The sequence below is a fragment of the Siphateles boraxobius genome, unplaced genomic scaffold (assembly GCF_051911475.1).
Source record: "Siphateles boraxobius isolate OS27281-9 unplaced genomic scaffold, OSU_SipBor_1 68, whole genome shotgun sequence".
Lineage (NCBI taxonomy): Eukaryota > Metazoa > Chordata > Actinopteri > Cypriniformes > Leuciscidae > Siphateles > Siphateles boraxobius.
Genome location: NW_027509195.1, coordinates 9112331 through 9133248, shown reverse-complemented (window position 1 = coordinate 9133248; position 20918 = coordinate 9112331). Strand labels below are relative to the sequence as shown.

Genomic DNA, 20918 nt, shown 5'->3' with positions numbered 1-20918 from the left:
ACATTTTACATTAAAATACTGCATGTAAATAGTTTTTTTTATTAGTAAAAAGTATTACTGTTTACTATTTGGTAAAAAATATTACATTTAACAAGGCAATTCATACAGTAGGCCTACACTAAATAAATAATTAAATATTCTCACATTTATTTAATCACAATAATTAATAAATATAATTTCATTTGGAATCACCAAAGTTGGTTTGAGGGGTGACATTTCACATTTCTCAAAGAACATGCATTTCTTCGAACTGACAACTAACAAGTAGGTCGTGGTAGTATACAAGCCTGGAAAAACGAAATTAAAAAATGCTTCTGATGTGGTTTAAAAAGTTGTCTGACGAACCTCCACAGTAGGGGAAATTCCTCCTAGTCAGCAACTGTTTGCTGACATTCACTAAACTTAATGTCAGAACTTATCTCTTTCTGCACAGCATGGACACTTTCACTCTTACACTTTTTATTTTATAACTACTGTCAAGATCTGAACCATACATATTCCACACATTCATCAATTATGTTTTTATTAAGAAAAGTTACAAATATACACTGGTGTGACAATGTGAGTGAAGTAATACTAGCCCATGTACAATATGACTGAGAGCTTATAATAACATTTAGCATGAAACATATACAGTAAGCACCTACGTTTATCCTGAAAACCAGTACAGTACGTCCTTAAGTTGATAGTGGATGATAAAGGTTTCACAGACAGGGCTTAAACTTAGCCAGTAGTAGGCCTTAGTTAAGTCATTTAAGTAGGTTTTATAAACGTGCCTTAAAAAACATTACTGGTGAGCATCTTGAGACAAAACAATGACATATTTTAAGATATTTCAGTGCAAGTTGCTTTCAGTTAAGACAGATCAAACAAGCATTTTAGTTTGGGACTAGGCCTAAGCATTGTCTGTGAAACCAGACAAAAAATATATTTTTTAATTCAGGTAGAATCAGTCAATTATTTAAATATTCACATTTGTACAGTATATTGACTCAAGGCAGATTTCATGTGACCAAGGACAAGGATTATAATCAGTTATTACAATGTCACTGACGCACTTTATCATTTGTATTTATTTTACATTATGCTTAAATAAAACAAGGAAGATAAATATTTTTAAATATGACTGAGCATTTCTTGTTAAAAGTACAGAAGACAGAGCATCTGCCTTGCTGAGTTCTTTGTTAATGATTGTGAAATTCAACTGCTGCCCTCACACATGAGGAGATGGAGTCAAGATGAGGCAGATTGCATGTCAGCCTGCAGTTGCTCTAGCTTCTCTTGCAGTTCATGGGCACAGCCTGACAGGTTCATGTAGTGTAATGTTGAGTAGACATTCTCCAGCTTCGCTCCACTGCTCTGACTCCACAGACGTAGCATCAGGTACTGCTTTTCAAGATAGGATGGCCCTGCCTCCAGTTCGATTCGTTCCATCTGATCATCTGACACGGAAAGCAGTCGCAGAAATTCCTTCCAGCGTGTCACTGGAATCTCTCTTATGATGGTGTAGAGCACTGGTGCTGGCCAGGACTCTTTCTGCAACGCCTGCATCACTGGGGAAATATATAGATATGGCCTTTAGATACAGAGGAGTTGGATTAAACAGAGTAAAATGGTTTTAAGTGTAAAAGGTCAAGAAACTCCGAGCTGTCAGGTAAAAGCTCCTGTTGATTGGTTTTGATATTTGAGTTGAAAATAATTCAAGGTACACTTTGTAACTTTTTATTTTATTTAAAATTAACAAAATTTTCATGGCGAGTCAAAACATAATCACACGCACACAAAAAACACGCAGAAAAGAGGAAAGTATACTGGCAAAAAGAGAAAGCGACAGAGTTTGTAATAAAACGAGAACATGATTGATGATTCATGATCAAGCTTGGCTTTTCGGGGATTTGAAATGTTGTGAAATCTATCCAGAGATGGCGTTTTTATTATGTAACAGGCGAGTAAGTTATTTTATTAAACAGATCAATTGCCATATGTAGCTCACTAACAGAGTTCATTGTGAAGCATTAACTTTTGTGAAGGGTCATTTCATTATGGGTTGTTGTAGCACTGTTCTTGAATTTATTTTCAAGGAAGTACTGTGTAGCTACAGCAACATCTTCAGCTAGTCACCTTGAGATCCCTTCCATTGGTTATGTCATGGCCGTGTGTCCACCAAAGCGTTTTTTTCACGCAGCTGGTGTAAAATTCCAATTGTTTTCAATGGGAGCGCCGCGTTTTTTAAACGCCATGAGCGTAACGAGGCGCTGAGCGTGTATTAAACCTCAAGTGCTGAGCGCCCCGTGTTTTTTACTGGTCACCGAGAGTTGAAAAATGTTAATCTTTGGGTAAAACGCAGCGTGATTGTTTTCCAATCACAGTGGAGAAGGGGCGGGACAAAAACCACACCGACCAACTGTCACAACATTCTTTCTGTACAACGCCATCAACCAGCTGAGCTCACTGAACAAAATGGATGAAAAATAAATTTTTAGTATGAAACAAATTATCTACGAAATCAGTTACAAGTAAACTGTGCTGGGGATATTCTGTATCATAGCAACGAATTGTCTCAACTGAAAAAACGCAGCGCTGCCAAAAAGCTCTCAAGCGCCCACAGCTAGGTGTTTTCAGCAGAGCGTCTAGCATTTTCAGCCGGCTAAAAACGCTTTGGTGGACACACGGCCTATGTCTCTTAAAGGGGTGGTTGATTATGATTTCACATTTTTAACTTTAGTTAGTGTGTAATGTTGCTACTTGAGCATAAGCAACATGTGCAAAGTTACGACGCTCAAAGTTCAAAGCAAAGGGAGATATTTTCTTTTAAAGAAATTGCTTTTTAAGGACAACAACAAACGGCTGGTAGGGCTAGACGACATTCCTTCTGGGTTAGTGACATCACTAACCCTAAAATTTACATAAACCCCGCCCCCGGAACACGATTTATAGATTATCAAGACAGAATATGCTAATCAATGACTAGAAGATAGTTAACTCCACATCAGCTACAAAAATTTAAACAAACAAAAACGTTTTTGAAATTTTCAGGAGACAAGCTGTTGTAGCTCCGCCCCCTGTGCTGGGAACAGTAGCTCATTTGTATTTAAAGGGACAGAAACAAAAACGGTGCATTTTTGCTCACCCTCAAAAAGTGACATGCTATATTAAAATATCTGTGTGGTATTTTGAGTTAAAATTTCACATACAAACTCTGGGGACATCAGAGACTTATTGAACATCTTGTGAAAAGGGCATTATACCACCCCTTAAGCCTAGTAGTGAATGTTTTATAAGCGAAAGAAAATTTCTTTCTTTATTAGTTATGAGAAAGAACCATATTCATCCGCAGTGACACAGAGCCAAGCACAATGTCCTTCCGCAAAATGCATGCATTCTAGTTTTGATTTTTAACTTCCCCTAAGAAAAAAAGTCTATTACAAGATAACAATCGTTCAAGCAACAAGACAAACACTACAACAATATTACAGTAATATAGGCCAACTAAATTCCTCTGCAGGTCATTGTCTCTACAATCCACAAAAGTCCATAAAAATAGAGTCACAGGTGTTTTCCCTGTTTTTTGAATTTTGCATTTTATTGTGTTGTGTTTTAGGGTTAAGGGAAATGTACGTAAACTTAACAGAAAATGACCAGCCCCTTATCTGTTTTTGTAACGAAAAGTCCGCAGTGCGATACAAAACACATGAAAGCGCCGGATGAGTGGACTGATATACAGTGTTTTAGCATATATCAGACCGTTGAATGCGGCAATATACCAATCAGAATTAGGGATTCCAGAGAGCCGTGTAATAAGAACTTTTAACTGCAATTTTAATATGGAGTTGTATCATTCAGGGTTTTTGTTTTTAGTGTGCCTAGTAAGGCTTTTTAATGAGAACTAAAACAAAAATCCCTCCTTTTTTATTTGTATCTACTCTGAAAATAATCTACGGTATTTAATCAGCAATTTTTAATGCCCTTTCAACATGAAGTTGTGAGGCTCCTACCACACTGCCAAGTAAGCAACTAAAAAGTGTGCGCGTTATTAGAAGTTACTATCTGATTAGACAGTTCTAAGAAGTTCTTTGACTTTGATTGTGATCACCTAGCCTCCAGGCTTAGCATAATATTTCTCATACGCCTACATGATTGGCAAATGGATAAGACTGAAAGGATCAGAAAAGCAATCACAATATTCGTTTTAAAACAGAGAGTACACCTACACCTACACTTTATTAAGATTTGCAATATCTTTTTTTATATATATAATTACATTTTAGGTTTCCATTTGCTATCAGGGGTGCCATGATGCTCTGTAAGTCTCCACTGAAGACGCTGTGTGGGAAGATGGTCACTGGTAAAGTTTTGTTAGAGGTTTCATTGCAAGCCGAGGTATATCTTTCCTTTAAAGACAAACAAATGATTATTAAGGTGATGACTGTCACTTGAACATGTCAGAGATCAACATTTCCCCCTTGTTATTTCATTGTGCATAACAGAAAAAAAGAAAAATAATTACAAACCATTGCTATGGGAATGTTGATTACATCATTAGGTTGATCTGCTAAAAAAAAAAAAAAAAAAATCTTTGTCACTACATACATTATCTGATCTGGAATATAAAAACACGCAGATCTTCTCATCTAAATCAATGTGTATTTCCTGTTTTAAAAAATAAATCTGTCAAATCACAAAATTAAACTGCTTCTCTCTGTAATGAGTGAAGCCACAATTAAAGGCATAACAAGATTAATTTAATCCAAATTGAGTACATGTGTGCGTATATCAACCTGGTTGAATGTGAATGTTTGGATGTTTGCCAACATGCCAGGTTTTGGGCTGGCAGCAAAGCCATTTCCGTCTACAGAACCGGATGAGGAGAAGACAGAGAAGACCACCCAATAAGGCCATAATGATGAGAGACAACAGCAACAACAGGTGAGGAAATCCTAGAGATAGGATAAGATATGGGACAATTTATTTAAACAAAAAATAAGATTGGTATTTCTTACTTAAAAGGTTTGCATAAATATTTCTAAGTGCATGTTAGGATGTTGTGATACCTTTTGTTTCAACTGTGCTACAAAAAGATCTACACGACTCGCTCTTGCAGCTAAACCTGAAACAAATGACATTAAGCAATAGGACAGTTAACATTTACTGTGCCTTAAATCACTTTCATGACAAATATCTCCAAACTGTAGGCTCAACTATAAAATAACTACCAACGTACTTACCAAATAAACATTTTTACAAGCTTGTAAAACAATTTATTCTATTCTTTGGTGAGGTGAAAACTGAAATAGTGTTTTATTGCTAATATCATGGGTAAACAAAAGAGACGTGCCTGAAGCTGAATACCTTATAATGGCTTCAAAACGAATAACAAATTCTACCGAATAATAAAAAAAAAGGTTTATGCAGCTACAATATCGTGCTATGCTATCCTCTGACTAACCTGTTATTCGGCAAATACAGGTTAGCCAGAGAACAGCATAGCACGATATTATAGCTGCATAAACCTCTTAAATCACTATGCAATAATTAGTGTGTGAAGTGAATGAATGAACAGCTTGCGATAGCAGATCTATATACATTTAAAACAGCCTACCCATAACTTGACGAACTTCCGGTTAAAGCCCCACTCACGTACGGATTTATCCGAATACAGATATAGATACAAATGATTTTGAGACTGTTACCAATACAGATACTGGCTCCACTCCATACCCTTAGTAAACAGTCACAAATGCAGGAAATTCTGATGCTGATGTTAATGCACAGGAACAGGAAAACCACAACCCATTAACCTACATGGTAAAGCCTATAATAATCAAACCAAAACTTTCAAAAATCCTTATTCTCCATAAATTGAATACTTTACTAAAAATCTATCAAGATTTAAAGAAAGTACAGAAAAATTTGAATATTCAACCACATACTCTACACAGCTTCGGCATCGTCCACCCTCCAGAAAATTGCCATTTGTACAAGCTACTGCTGTGGTTGTAGTTGTCGTTTGACGGTTACATTTCTCTTTACAGTTCAAACCTGATAGACAGATAAAAGGGGGAAAAATATTCAGTCATAGTTTTCCGGCCACAAGATGTTCAACATTTTTTTAATTACAATAGAAAGCATCATGTGTCCCTTTGTCAATAGTTTGTAACCTTTAGTAGTAGCCTACTTACATTCTTGGTGTCCGCAGTTTTCGCAACTCTGACAGGCTTTACAAAAAACACCTGATTTGTAAAACCCACGTTCACAAACGCAGACTCGATTCTGTGTTGATGTGCAGGGGGTTAACTCTACTTCATTAGCTGTAAAACCAGGATTGTCAGAGTATTACAGTATATCAGGATTTAAAGGTTATCCTGGTACAATTACAAATAGTGTATTCTAATATTTTACTTACCAGCAAAATCACAATTGACACATGTCATGCATTTTTTCAATTGATTTGTAGCATTCAAGAAATGATCATGCCCACACTCTACACAGAAATTGTCTTTTTTGTAAAATCCTGCAAAATAATATGATAAAACACTTATTCCAGAGAGGTGGAGGTCCATCTTTTATGTGTGTTTCACTGTGGTTTTCCTATTTATTTTATTTTAACCAGTGCAAGGCACATCGGTTTACCTGCTGAACATCTTCCATCTGCCATAGGTTCTCTTGTACTTTGGCATTGGCACTGGGAGGCAATACATAGAATAAATACCTGAAATAAAGAAAATTAACTGCAATCAAATAAAAAAATAAAACATGAGGTTTAACACCCTCTCAATGTCTTCCGAACACATAAAATACCATCATATTTACAAACCCAGCATCTGAATATATACCATATCTACCTGTCATCATATATCTAAGTAGTTTTATTAAATCAGGGGGTTTCAAATATTTGTACATTTTCCAATATACAAAGATACTTTGTAGGGTTGGGCCGATGGAGATATCATCGTCCATAGTGATGGCTGACAGACAGGCTTTTATTTATAAATATTAACAAACTTGCTTACCATCTCATCAACTATCTTCTATTCCGATAAATATGTGTAAGTGAGTTTGTTTTGTTGTTTAAAAACCTTTTATAAATGATCTTGATCTGTAACGTGAGATGGGCGCCGTCATGTTTGTTTGGGCCGCAGCTCAGAGATTCCTGTCTGTTTGATTTATTACAGCACGTGAATTCATCAGTTTCTCCCGAAATACATGAAAGTTGCCGGTGAACTGGGAGAAAAATAGAGTTGACTTTATAGTTATTTACACTGTGTGTCTGATATGAATAAAAAACGTCGGCAAATATATTTGAATGGTTATTGCTGCTTCCATAGACACCATTGTGTATTTTACAAACTATAAATGTATTGTTTTGCTATAAATTATATGTATTTAAATGTCTGAAACCTAAAATTAACACTATGTGGTTAAAAACACTGAACAGTTGTGATATAGCCTATGACAAGCACTGAGCGTGTCCGTCTTTGGCTCAGTGCCAGCCATAGCGGGAAAGCACAGTTTGAATATGGCAGTGATGTCACGTCACTGTACATTCGCTCCATAGTGGTCAGCTGCTGCGGAGTTTTCAGAAATCGAAATTACTGATGATATATAGAGGAAAATATCTAGTGGAACATCAGAATGTTACCCAAAATGTTGCCAAAAGTGGACTTTAAAATCTTCATTTTTTATCTTTATTCTAACAATCTAATAAATGTTACCTCTTTTTTAATAGTTCCTTATGCCCCACCCTTTTGCATCCATGCCGTTTTGCATTGAGGTCTCAAACCCTCAGGCTTAAAGACCAGCTTATGAATTTTAATATATATATATATATATATTCAATAATATATCATTATAATATATATTTTTGCTCACATTTCACAAAGTGTAACAGATATAGCAAATATCTACCACTACTTAGCCATGATGATAATTTAACATATAAGTCTTCATTACACATATCTGTTATTTTTATTGAGATTAATAAAATCAGTCGCAATAATATGTGGCAAAATTAAGACTAAGACTAAGGTTATTGTAACAGGATGGTGGTTACTCAGAAGTTATTTCTCAACAACCAGTAATCAGAAATGGATAAAATAACAGAGCATGAGGTACAAACGTGTATAATAAGGAAAGATAGCAATTATGGCTCAACATGTCTAAAAAAAAGCAATGCTGGTAAAAAAAAGGAGGACTTACCAAATCAAAACATAGCGTTGACACAGTCATGATCAGATGTTCAGTTTCAGCTAAAGAGTCATGAATGACGAGTAATAGTATGATTTGAATTCATAGACTTACAAATTGATGAGAACATGAAATATTCCAACTCCGCTTCATGTCAGCATTTGTGGCATCCACCATCTGCCTCACTCTGACAGAGTATCTATGCAGACAGGAAAGTGAGTAACGAATCAAGAAGGCTTTATATACAAGATCTAAGAGAGTGTGACAGATGAGAAACAGGAAAACACGTCAGACCAATAACCGTAGCGTGGTAACGGCTGAATATCAGATCGTTTGGTTAAACCTATCCCATGAATTCATTCATTTTATCATAAGCTTTATCACATTCCATAACATAATACATAATGAATGAAATTATGAATTACTAAATTACACATTTTGAAACAATGACATACATTGGAGGACTTTCCTCAGTTAACTATTTATAGTTTGAATAGTGGGGTCCCAAGTTTGAATAGAATTTCGATTTGATAGTAAAACTACAGTAATTTGATCTGTGTTTTCACTTCTAGGTGATAGCCTACTCTCAATAGGGTTAAATGTCCTATACACTAGCCAAGCAAAGAAGACCAAATGGTTCTCTTGTATGTAAGTTAAACATGTTGTGGGCTATTATTGCTTCTTGGTCTAGCTCGCTGTAGCTTGGTATCTGCTTTAGGCCTAAAATGTGCTTCATTTAATAACATTTAAATATACATTTTTGATACAAACCTTTTGACTGTATGATTCAATGACTCACCCACAAAGGTAGTTCACGTGTTGCCACCTACTGGGTAAGATAGAAGAAACTTGCATCGAGAAACTTCACCACCTCCACAACGCACACAACCTCCTCAACGCCACAACAAGCGCATTGATATAATCATCGAAGAGTCTGAGTACTGAGAGAACAATGTTCAGCCAATCAGATTCGAGAACTGGAACTAACTGTTGTAAACTGTCCAAAAGATTTTACTAAGTCTAAATATTATTTCGAATCTCTGAATTAACCTTAATACATTAGTTTACACTAATAAAACTAAATTTAAGGTAGAAATAATTATTTAAGGTAACAACTTCAGGTTACCAGTGTGATAAAAGGGAATAGCTATGACTTTGAAGTTTATGAATCACCCCTTGTTGGTTTGAACTTGTGATCAATGATGTGCAGATTATTACTGTACTGAACAACCACCAACTCACCAAGCCTGTAGGCATGACTGAATGTCAATGAGGATAGGCCTACATTTCATTTGATGGTCTATCTGGGTATTTTTGTAGGGCTTGTAAAACCTTTAAACTTCAAGCTTTTAAAGTCATCATGCAATCAAAATGGAAATTTCTTGTTGTTTTTTTTACTGAATATTGCAGTATTTATTATAAATGATTTATCTGTGCACATCTTTTTTTAGCAAACCTCAACCATCCAGTGATCCAATCCATTCCTGATGGACAAAATCAAGTGCCGTACTACATTTTTTCTTGTTCAAGAAGCTGTTTCACTTGGCTATACATCATAATAGGGGGAAAAAAGACTATCGCAACTTCCGTTTCATGGCAGCCTTAAAGCTTAAAGCCCAACATCAAAGTTGGTATACTTGTTTGAATTATAATTTTACCTTTATTAAAACGTTTATTACCTCACATTCTGTGCTTTACATTGTAGTGACATTGTTGTTTTTAGTGTGGAACAGTGGAAGTAATAATACTAAGAAATAATACTTAATTGTTTAGTGGAGTGAACAAAGACTGATCAACCCAAAGACAAAGTACATTATTATTTAAAGGTGCAGTAAGTGATTTTTGAGAAACGCTGTTGAAAGTGGATCGGTCTGAGCAGCACAACACACTAGAAGATCAGCAATAGGGGGCGTAAACACTCTTGTTGGGGGAGGAGAGAGAGTGAGCAATGGGGAGATTTGGAGAAAGACTGTTGAAAGAGAGATGACTGAGACATTACAAAAGAGAAAAGGTCAAAGCATTGTACGAGCATTGTATGCTTGTGCATTTTGGGGGCGGAGCAATAAAGGGAGGGGTGTGTTTTTTTGGGTTGATTTCAAATAGAGTGGTGCAAGTATGACATCACTTTGTAGGCTAATCAGCAGCTAGCATCACACTTCCCTCGATAAAAACCCAATGGGATTTTGGTATTATCGTAAAAAAAATTTTTTTAAAAAGTAATCAACAGGGCTACCCGTTCGCTTTCGTATTCAATATAAGATACTCCTCATCACATTCAAAGCACTCCATGGTCTTGCCCCCCACGTATATTTCTGATCTTATCCATACCTACTCCCCAGTCCGCACATTTAGAACTTCTGATACCGGTCCGTTGTTCATCCCACAGCATAAATTATAATTTGGTGGAAGGGCATTTTGTACTGCTGATCTCACTCTCTGGAATTCTATTCCCCAAATTTGCGAACTTCCATCATGACATGATTTCAATACCCACATTAAAACATATTTTTGCTTCTTGTTTCTCCGATCCCTGACTTAATGATCTTGTCATGTCTATCTTTTTCAGTTTTATTGTTACCTATTCAGTTTATCCGTATTGTTTCTTTACTGTCATGTTTATTTGTATCATATTGTAAAGCGACTTTAAGTTTGCAGAAGGGCGCTGTAGGGCTGCCAACTCTCGTGCATTCAGCATGAGACTCACGCACGCTCTCACGCCACACATCCATTTTCTCAAAGAAAATCGTGAAGCAAAGAGGACACTGACATGGACAGACACGACAGAGAAGGTTACTTTTGATATGGAACAAATTCTCAACTTTCAAAATTCAAACAATACCGTTTTAGCGATTGTAAATGTGACGTGACAGATCGTAGCGCCTCAATTCAAGCAGCACGTGAACCGATCATATGAACACGACTGAACAATAGGTACAGTACTGGTTAGAATTATTTGCCCCCTTGGTAAATATGATCAAAGATGCTGTAAAAAGTAAATCTATCCTTTTTATCCATTTATCCTTTTTATATTTTCTTTTTTTTGCAGCAAACACTTAAGATGTCCACTCTCACCTCAAGCTAAACTCAAAAGTTTGGAGCCCTGGTATTATTATTATTATTATATATAACAAAAGTTTATGATACTTAAACGTTTTGTCCATCAAGATAATTATCACAGATGAACACAACTTTTAGGAATTTTTAAGCCTAAAAAAGTCACCAGAAGTAAAAAGCTAACGGTAGGCTAAACGAACTACATCACGGTCCCACAACTTCAACGTCACCATCATAAGCTTCCGACAACTCTTTCAGTTTTTTTCTAAAAACATTTTCCCAGAAAGTTTGAGTTAGAATTGTTTATAAGAGCACAATTATAAACATAATGAGGCTTCAGACTGATCTGATGACGTTTAATGTCCCAGACAGTCTTATAGTCCAATTTAGCCACTTGTTAGCAACTGTCTTTTTCAAGACACATAACACCTTTAAAAAATCACAAGTGGGGTAATACTGATGTATTTTATGTCATAGAATAAAACTTGAAAGTGTTTTGAGCTTGTTTCGACACTTAAGCCATTCGACTTTATTTAAGCCATTAACCAAAATAAATAATATAGAAAAAACATCCACTTTGGAATGGAAAGTGCTAAAATCCTAACTCGTTTCTGCGTTTTGGCCCAAAAAAGTGATGTCATACCTGCACCACTCTATATCAACAGTTCTCAGAAAACACTTACTGCACCTTTAAATTTACCAAAAGAACCACAGACTACCAAGCTACTACAACATAAATAAAACCAATCTGCATCATCTCAACTTGCTAATTAAAATGCCTTTAAGTTAAAAAATATTACTTTATATATGGAACTATAGACCTAAGTATAGTAAATCTCAAAATTTTGCATGGGAAAGTCTCAATTCTGTATCTTAAATGCCTCCCTTCTTTCATAAATAGAAGCAGCTGCGCAGAGCTAAAACAGATAGAGACGCCTGACCAACTGCTTTAACCTAAAAGCAAAAAAGAAGAAGAAGAAAAAGCCTCAGATGAAGGCTGCCAGCTAAAATGAAAGATTTTGGTGTACAGCACCCAGAAGTGAACAGACTGACCCGGAAGCTGTGCTGTCTGGAGGCGCATAGTGAACATCCAGCCTCTTCACTGCTTTATTAAAGCCTCTCCTGCGAGAGAAAAAAAACACTCTGACTGATCGATATAAAAGGTTTGTGCACTCCTATCGTCTTTTTCCTTCTGCCCACACTGAGCAATCTTGCACATTACTGCACTGTACGAGAGATAAGTGTTCGACGGGAGCGATTTATCGCCTTTGATCTACCACTGTTTGCACAAAGCGGAATATAACATTTTAAATGGCTTTATCTAAATTCATTGTACATGCATGTACTTATGTCTTAAATGTGCATTCGCTATAGCGCTGTTATAAAGCGATCGGGACGGCAGATGTTGTAAAAAAATGACAGCGCGCGCAGCGTTTTGCCAATTGTAAGACATTTTTTGCACGGCATGATTGTCGGAAGTGTCAGGTTTTTTTTTCAAGGGGGCCGGGCAATTCAAAGGTGCTATTCTTCGTAAACAAACACACACACTCACACTTACAACCACAAACATCTCGTTGATCTAGCGGTTCCTCCCTGAAAAAAATGGACCTACTTGAGTGTGAATTTTTAGGCTCTGTAGAATATGGCGTCCTTATGAAAATATAACAGGCTGCCATTTTTGTTTTTTTCTTTTGTCTGAAATGTTTTTGGTGAAATTGTGCAGGAATTAGTCCGAGGCTCTAGGTGATCAGAAGATACCGAGATAACCATGTTGTGCAGCTGCTGTACGCGGAATGAAATCCCAAAAGTGTTGTGACTGTTAATTATTTTCCTCTAAAGAGCCGTCAGGATTTTTTTTCTACTTTAGATACTGATCTGTTGAATTCTGTCACTTTTTTTAAAATAGTTTTGATTATGCTTTAAAACCTAATTTCAAATCTAAAATTCAGATGTTTGCCAGGATGTTTACTCATAAGAGTTCAACTGGAATCAGATTATGAGTCACATGGCAAATATTACAATTCTTGACACTTTACTTTGAGCTGATGATGACTCAAATAATTTGTTACCAAATAAAAACAAAAAACACTGATAACCATCAAGGTCAGAAATAACTGATATTTTAAATAGTTGTCGAATGTGTAGCAAATGTTGTTTTATTTTACTTTATATATAATTGTTTAGATTGAGTGTTATTCTTGAAATTGCCCCTTAAGAAAAAAGATAATTTCTGACACTATTAACAATAGTTTCTAACAAAATATCTGTTACTACAGTTATTGTTACCTGGCTATTAATCCACCAGCCATTAAAAAACTGATTAATGACAAGAAAGCAATTCCCAAATCAATTTATTTTGGTTTTACAGTAGTAACAACTCAAGTAATTGCAGTGTGAATTTATGTACAGGAAACTTTTTGGCAAAGCATTAAAGGAAGAGTTAACACCAAAATAGAGCTTATGTCATCATTTACTCACCATCATTCCGTTCCAAACCACTATGATTGACTTTCTTCTGTGGAACACAAAAGGCAGAATGACAGCCTCAATCACCATTATCTCTCATTATAAGGAAAAAATACCTTTAAAAATAAGAAAGACATGCAAGAATTGAATGACATGACAATGAGTACGGAATTATTATTTTCATCAATTTGTGAACAACTGAAACAAGCATACAAGCATATCACATACAGTTGAAATAAATTAAATAAATCATCTGACTGAAAACAATAAAAACCTTTAGTAAAGACCCGAGGATTTAGGTTTATATTTTTAAAATGTACTTTATATTATAGATATTGCACTGGTATCTATTGTTGTTAATTAAATTACTAAAAAGCAAAACTAAAATAGACGTGATTTATTTACATCTCATTAGTAAGAAATTGACTTAATTTCTAACTAGACTCAATTTGTCTTATGAACACTGAGATTTAGTTGAGAAATATGTTTCTAAAAGCTTTTAGGCCGATGTGTGATTTTAACCTGTGATTTGACCCTCACTCTGTTTTATTAGAAGGATGGCAGAGCCTCGATTCAATAATCCATATTTCTGGCCACCACCTCCATCTATGCCTGGTCAAGTGAGTATTGTGTTTTATAAGAGTTGCCCAACATGCCCTAGTGTTTTTTAGTATAGAGTAGTTACTTGGACTGTTAGTCATACTGTACCTTTCATTACAGAGTGAAACTGTGTAATTTGAGAGTGAGAAAACATGACCATAGGCATTTTTGCAAATCTGTACAAATCAATGTGGTTTGCTAAAGCATGCACCGGAACCTAGATAAAGGTTTCCTCCCGTGTTTTGTTCGGGCAGTTTAGTTTCTCATGTCACTTGTTGTCCCCTGTCAAACTTAACTAATGACTTTTTACAGCTGGATAACATGGTTCTTATCGACAAAATCAAAGAGCAACTGATGGCAGAAAAGATTAGACCTTCGCATTTGCCGCCCACCACTGTTCCCTCTCAGCAGACCCTGCTGGTGGCCTCTCCACCTACAGATGTTGGGCAACATTTAATGTCTCTCCCCAAGCTACAGCAGGTAGCAGGTCTTCAGGCTCACAATTCCTCTCAGCCTGACATCGCCCTGCACGCCCGCCCAGCATCAAGCACCATTTCAGGTACCGATAGCCCTTCCGTGCATTATCATGACAAAGTTCACGTGTTTACACTTCATCATTAGTATTGTGGATGTAGAAATCTTTTATGTGGGTCAACAATGTGATGCATTGTTTTGTTTTTTTGTCTTATTTATTAGAGCTGCACGATTAGTCGTAAAAAGATTGCAATCTCAATTCAGAACCCACAGAATCTTATACCTAAATGACAACGATTAACTTGATGCTTCAAAATAATGTTTTAATTGCATTATGCCAGTAGCTGGCGACAAGTGACTCTTAAAAATGTATTTGTCATTGAATCATTCATTCAATAGATTTGTTCAAAAATGCTGATTCACCCAGTAATGAAACAAGTTAAGTCTTTTATGAGTCATGTTTTTTTTTTAAAGTAATTCAGATTAATTAAATATTTTCTTAAATATACTGCAGGAATTAAGATTTTGTTGGAACCTCTAGTAAATTACATGTTTTTTGTTTAGTTGTCTATTCAGAATCATGGGAGAATCGTGATCTCTATAAACAAGATTGTGAATTAATTTATCCAGAATCGTTCAGCTCTACTATGTATTAGTTTAAAAATGCATTCAAATGCAATTCACATACTGTATGTCATTATTTTTACACCTCTTCTATGATCTGAATGTTTTAGTTTCTAAATTAAAATTTATTTTTATTTTTATCACGGTATAAATTAAAAAATGTCAGGGTGATGCAACTGTCCTGAAACCATAAGGAAAAAAATGCCTCATTAAAATCATTTATATAAAAAAAAAAGAAAATCTTAAGTTGTGTTTTGTAAAAATATATAATATAATATATAATTATTATATATTACTACTACTATTATTATTATTATTAAAGGATAATTTAACTAAACTGCTTCACTAATATTTTATTAATATTTGCTTATTAATATTTAATAGTCATGTGGTCCAACCAATATGCAGAACAAAACATCATCGTCATTTAGTGAAACTCCCCAAAATCATAATGACATTTTTGAATTAAGAATTCATGATATCTGTAAAATAAAAATAAATATTAAAAAATTATATATATATATATATATATATATATATATATATATATATATATATATATATATGGTTACACCACACAATCATTTTTATACTCTATACATATATTTATACTTCAAACAAATGTAACTTATCAAAAACATGTGAAACCAGCATACTGTAAATACAAAGTATACATTTCTAAGAATTTGGCTCATGTTTTCCATGGACACTCTTGTATGTCATTGACCCTGTAGTGACATCCGTGCTATTTTCTTACATAATTTTAGAGCTGAATATTGATGACAAGTCTGCGGTGAAGGCAAAAGGATTATGGGAAGACTGGCATATGCGACAAGCAGTGGACCAAGCCTCCAGAGCAAACCATCGCTCAGGTGGTAGACACAAAAGTCATTAAGTTTCCATTTGCCATAGAAAAGTTATTAACCTTCTTTTTGATTTTCAAAACCAGGTCTCATGCTGTCCTCGCGCATTGAAAGCCACAACACCTCTGAGGCTATTACTCCCACCACCCCGACATCTAGCAGTCAGAGCCGTTTAGGCGGAGCACCTTCCTTAAACACCATTTCCGGCCTGGCCAGCGGTCCTGGCATGGAGCACATGAAAAGTGGAGGTCTGATAGGGATGCTGGGACCACAGCCCAAAGCTCCACGGGGCCGCAAGAAGATTAAAGCAGAGAACAACACGGGCCCCTTGCTGGTGTTGCCCTACCCGCTTCTGGCCTCAGGCCCTGACCAGGCGGTTACCATCGCCAAAGAAGGAAAAACATACAGGTCACTGTCAATAATAAATCATACCATTTACATCTCATACTACGCATAAACATTAATTTCAGTAATTAGTTATTTCATTTTTGCATTTCAAACAGGTGTAAAGTGTGTCCGCTCACTTTCTTCAACAAGTCAGAGATGCAGATTCATTCCAAGTCCCACACGGAGGCCAAACCCCACAAGTGCCCTCACTGTTCAAAGTCCTTCGCCAACGCCTCATACCTAGCACAGCACTTACGGATTCACTTAGGCATTAAGCCCTACCACTGCTCCTATTGTGAGAACTCTTTCCGCCAGCTATCACACCTTCAACAGCACACCAGGTCAGCAAAACTCACAGCCTGGAGTGCACGTGCAACTGAAAACTATAAAAACCAGTTTAGAGTGTTAATATATCTCTCTTTGCTTTTAAGGATTCATACTGGCGACAGACCATATAAATGTGCCCAACCTGGATGCGAAAAGGCATTCACACAACTCTCAAACCTACAGGTGAGGACAGCTTAAAGATAAGGGCTAGATTAAAAGTACATTGTACAAATGTAAAGAGTAAATAATGTACTTAAGAGTAATATATATATATATATATATATTTTTTTTTTTTATAAAGGACACAAAAAATGCTAAAAAGTGACAGGAAATCCTTTCTGTCAGAGAACTTTCCATTCATCAAAGAATACTGAACAAAAATGTATCTTAGTTTCCACAAAAATATTAATCAGTACAACGGTTATCAAGATTGATGTTAATAAGAAATGTATCTTAAGCAGCAAATCAGCATTAGAATGATTTCTGAAGACTGCTTTTATTAATAATTAATGAATGAATATTTCTATTTATAAATGATTGCACTATTAATAAATACTTATTTATAAAATATTGTATTAATTAATACATATATGAATATTTCACATTGCTGTTTTTACCAAACTTATCCAAATAAATCAATAAAATCTTATAGTATGTAATTGTCAATACTTTATACTACCGTCTTAATACGTGTTAAATGTTTTATTTCTTTTCCTGTTCAGTCTCACCAGAGACAACATAACAAAGACAAGCCATACAAATGTCCAAACTGCTACCGAGCCTACACAGACTCCGCCTCCTTACAGATCCATCTCTCCGCACATGCCATCAAGAACGCTAAATCGTACTGTTGCAGCATGTGTGGCCGCGCATACACCTCAGTGAGTACCCATCCTCCTCAACGTATGGGAAAATATCTCTCTTGTCATATTATAAAACCATCTTCTGTTTTTCAGGAAACCTACCTTATGAAGCACATGTCCAAACACACCGTGGTGGAGCATCTCGTCAGCCACCATTCCCCACAGAGAACAGAATCTCCCAGCATCCCTATACGCATTTCACTAATCTGAGCTTCCCCCCTCACGTTTCTCTTCCATGAAAAGGTATTTTGTTCGCCGCGATGGTCTTCCGTTGAGAAAAAAGAAGAATGTGATAAGAGACCTCGGAGGACATTTGAGTCTGATATTGTCTTTACACCCCTTCTAGCTCTTAGTGATATTAAGCCTATAGGCCAGAGACACAACAAATGCTGTCTGAACTGAATTGAATAGTTCAATTCAACTACAGACACCAGTCAAAAGGGATTCGATTAATTATTCCAAAAACAGAATGTCACAGTTGTGATCACTTTTATATTTTGTTTCAAAGGTGTGTAAGGGAGAATATCCAAAGATACTCTTTAAGCACTTTTTCAGCCTCGTGGTTTCGCTCAAAGTCAAATGAATCTTTTTAGAATGGGAGCAGCTTCTCGCTTTGGGAAGTTATGAGAGTTAAAGCTCAGTTTTAGAAAGTCGGAGGGATTTTGTTGGTTTCCGTCTCCACTTCTACTCCTTATCGTTTGTTTTAACAGGATATTGTGTTGTTTTACTATGGATGTGACACTTCTTCCACTTTAAGCTTGTATTATCCTTTTATAAGGGGTATTGAAGGTCATGGCTGAGAAATGAAAAGTGACGTTTGAGTTCTGTATGCCGTGAGTTCTGCCACCCATTTTTGCGGAGTTTATTGCCCCAGTATTTTTACAGTGGCAAAAGAGACCCAAATAAGGAATTGTAAAAAATAATAATCCCCCAGACGATTCGTTTACATAAAAGAGGGTCAATAAGATATGACGCTCTCTAAAATAATGGCTTGTTTTATTTGCATCATAGATGTTTGACTAGTTTCACTTTTTCAGACAAGGCCTTTTTTTGTGTGTGCAATGCAAATGCCATTCTTTCCAATCACAGTATTTTGAAGAAAAAGTGTCCTTTTTTTGTCATTTTTGAATTAAATGGCATAATTGCATCATGACAATGTCCATTAAATGGGTTTTTGTTGTGATGTAACAGAAGAAGTGTCACATGGGATCAGTGGTGTTAACTGAATTACACATTTAGGGTGTAACGTGACCTCTAAACTCCGTTAAGTGTTTATTCCCTCTATTTTTCCCGAGACAAGCGATACAAAAGCACCTTGAGACATTAACTTACACCGATGGATAGCTGAAAGTTTTCATTCGTTTTTTAGATGATATAATCTAATTGCAGTGACCTATTTTGAAATGTTTTTATTGGTCAAATTGGAAGTTTGTACACCAAAAACATGAGTAATGCTGTTTAAAGAAAAAATAGAAGATCAAAAATCTAATTTTGAATGTAGTCGTGTTCATTTCCACCAGTGCGTTTCTGTTACATAAGTTCATCCAAAACAAATAACTGTAAATCCGGCATGTTTATCTATTTTTTTTTATTTTTTTTAACTTTAACAAGAAAAACCATCAAACAAGCTGATTTTTAACAGAGTGGGCAGCAGTCTAAAATGTTACTTACTGGGTTAAAGCACACTTGGTCTATTGAATTATTCTAGCCAAATTTGATCATATGTGATCATACTTGCCGTATGTGATTTATGCGATGTCAACAGGCCACAACACTGCAGCTCTACAACATTCATTTACTTTTGTGGTCATTCATACCAGTCATTTGTTAAGCTTATTGTGTTCAATTCATGTATATTTAGGTTTTTTTTTCTTCTCATCTGTCTGTCTGTTTGCAAAGGACCAAGTTGTTGCTCTCAAATGCTCTCAAAATTCCCCAAAATATATATAATACTGATTTATATATACAGTATATGTGATTTATTACACAGTAATGGCTTACGGGGTCAAACCGGATTTTTGTTCTTTAATATTTGGGAATGTGACCAATGTTGACATTTTAGATAACAGCAATTTGATGAGGATCTACTTCTTGGTGCTTTCAACAAAACCTCAGCTCATTGCCAGGAATCGGTTATTACATTACAGTATAATCCTGGCTTTTTCAGCCTCAAATCCACTTTAAATCAGTAAGATGTGTACATTTACTATAAAATATACCCTGTATTCATTAATAGTGCAAATTGCAAGGTTTAGATACTGTACTTTGTTCATTTTTGTATCTGTTTAGTATATTTCAACTTATTAATATTTGTTTTTCTGTAAGTACTGATCATTGTTTTTATAGGTATCCTTGTCATTTTTACATGTACGCCTTAATTTTATTATCGATGAAAGAAAGAGTTTCTTTCTCTTTCTTCCTCCATGTCGATGTTTTTCCGTTTTTTTTCTTAAGCCTTTTTTCCGCATGGAACACCGTAATCGCTATTAATTAACAGTTAACATGTATTATGTAAGACATTGTTACATATGTTCTGAAATAACTCACGTTTTCCTTTGTCTTGCATTGTGGTTCCATATAAGGATTTTGTTTAATATGCACAGATATGACTGATAGGTGAATTAAGAAAATATCAATGTCAAGAACACTTTGTATCTCTATCTTCTTTATTAAATTCAGACTGTTACACCTGAGCCTTTGTTTTTTTTTTAAAGACGCATTGGAGTCAAAAAATCAGTTGTGATCCTGTTTAGGATATTAGAGTGAACCTTGATTCCTTTTTGTCTTTAGATCCAAGACCTTACTTTAATGGCAATACCAAATGGTTTTCAGGGACTCTTGAGTGTGAAATACAGAGGATGAAAACATACAGAAAGCACCTTGACATCAATTTCTTGAATTTTTCTTTTGAAGGACGCCATGACTATTTTATCTGAGTAATATAAAAGTAAAAGTATATAAAAAATATAAAAGAATTGGAAAATGTGGCGACACGTGTATACTGTATTTACTGTCATTAAACACCTATTTTTTGGGATAGCATACCTTCATAAACATTTTTCAGTGTCGGGTAAAG

The 20918-nt window shown here is 35.5% G+C and overlaps 2 protein-coding genes across 6 annotated transcripts; one reads left to right on the top strand and one right to left on the bottom strand.

Moving 5' to 3' along the window:
* Positions 1–506: 506 nt before the first annotated feature.
* On the bottom strand, positions 507–13753 carry LOC143722862 (tumor necrosis factor receptor superfamily member 25). Of its 5 annotated transcripts, none has more exons than XM_077214499.1 (12): positions 13717–13753; positions 12292–12360; positions 8299–8383; positions 6631–6709; positions 6404–6511; positions 6180–6308; positions 5931–6039; positions 5052–5107; positions 4779–4937; positions 4512–4549; positions 4262–4391; positions 507–1553 (listed from the first exon to the last, which is right to left on the bottom strand). In XM_077214499.1, exons 3-12 carry the CDS (start codon positions 8359–8361, stop codon positions 1234–1236), a joined length of 1191 nt encoding a protein of 396 aa, XP_077070614.1. In that variant the 5' UTR covers positions 8362–8383; positions 12292–12360; positions 13717–13753; the 3' UTR covers positions 507–1233. The 5 variants fall into 5 exon arrangements, with proteins under 5 accessions (XP_077070614.1, XP_077070611.1, XP_077070613.1 ...); XM_077214496.1 differs by lacking the exon at positions 13717–13753 and adding an exon at positions 8984–9125 and having other exon boundaries at positions 4512–4552; positions 12292–12709; XM_077214498.1 differs by lacking the exon at positions 13717–13753 and having other exon boundaries at positions 4512–4552; positions 12292–12721.
* znf362b (zinc finger protein 362b) lies at positions 12293–20530 on the top strand. The gene is made up of 9 exons (XM_077214495.1): positions 12293–12401; positions 14258–14324; positions 14617–14863; positions 16170–16274; positions 16352–16673; positions 16769–16993; positions 17084–17162; positions 17702–17860; positions 17936–20530. The coding sequence occupies exons 2-9, from the start codon at positions 14262–14264 to the stop codon at positions 18050–18052; spliced, it is 1317 nt and encodes a 438-aa protein (XP_077070610.1). The 5' UTR covers positions 12293–12401; positions 14258–14261; the 3' UTR covers positions 18053–20530.
* Positions 20531–20918: the final 388 nt, after the last annotated feature.

Coding starts and splice junctions, on each gene's coding strand:
- LOC143722862 (XM_077214496.1), bottom strand. CDS start 9,039: ATGCAAGTTTCTTCTATCTTACCCAGTAGGTGGCAACACGTGAACTAC. Junction 6,710..8,298: donor TTTCATGTTCTCATCAATTT/GTAAGTCTATGA, acceptor TCTTTATTTCAG/GTATTTATTCTATGTATTGC. Junction 6,512..6,630: donor AGATGGAAGATGTTCAGCAG/GTAAACCGATGT, acceptor ATTATTTTGCAG/GATTTTACAAAAAAGACAAT.
- znf362b (XM_077214495.1), top strand. CDS start 14,262: ATGGCAGAGCCTCGATTCAATAATCCATATTTCTGGCCACCACCTCCA. Junction 16,994..17,083: donor CACCTTCAACAGCACACCAG/GTCAGCAAAACT, acceptor TTTGCTTTTAAG/GATTCATACTGGCGACAGAC. Junction 17,861..17,935: donor GTGGCCGCGCATACACCTCA/GTGAGTACCCAT, acceptor TCTGTTTTTCAG/GAAACCTACCTTATGAAGCA.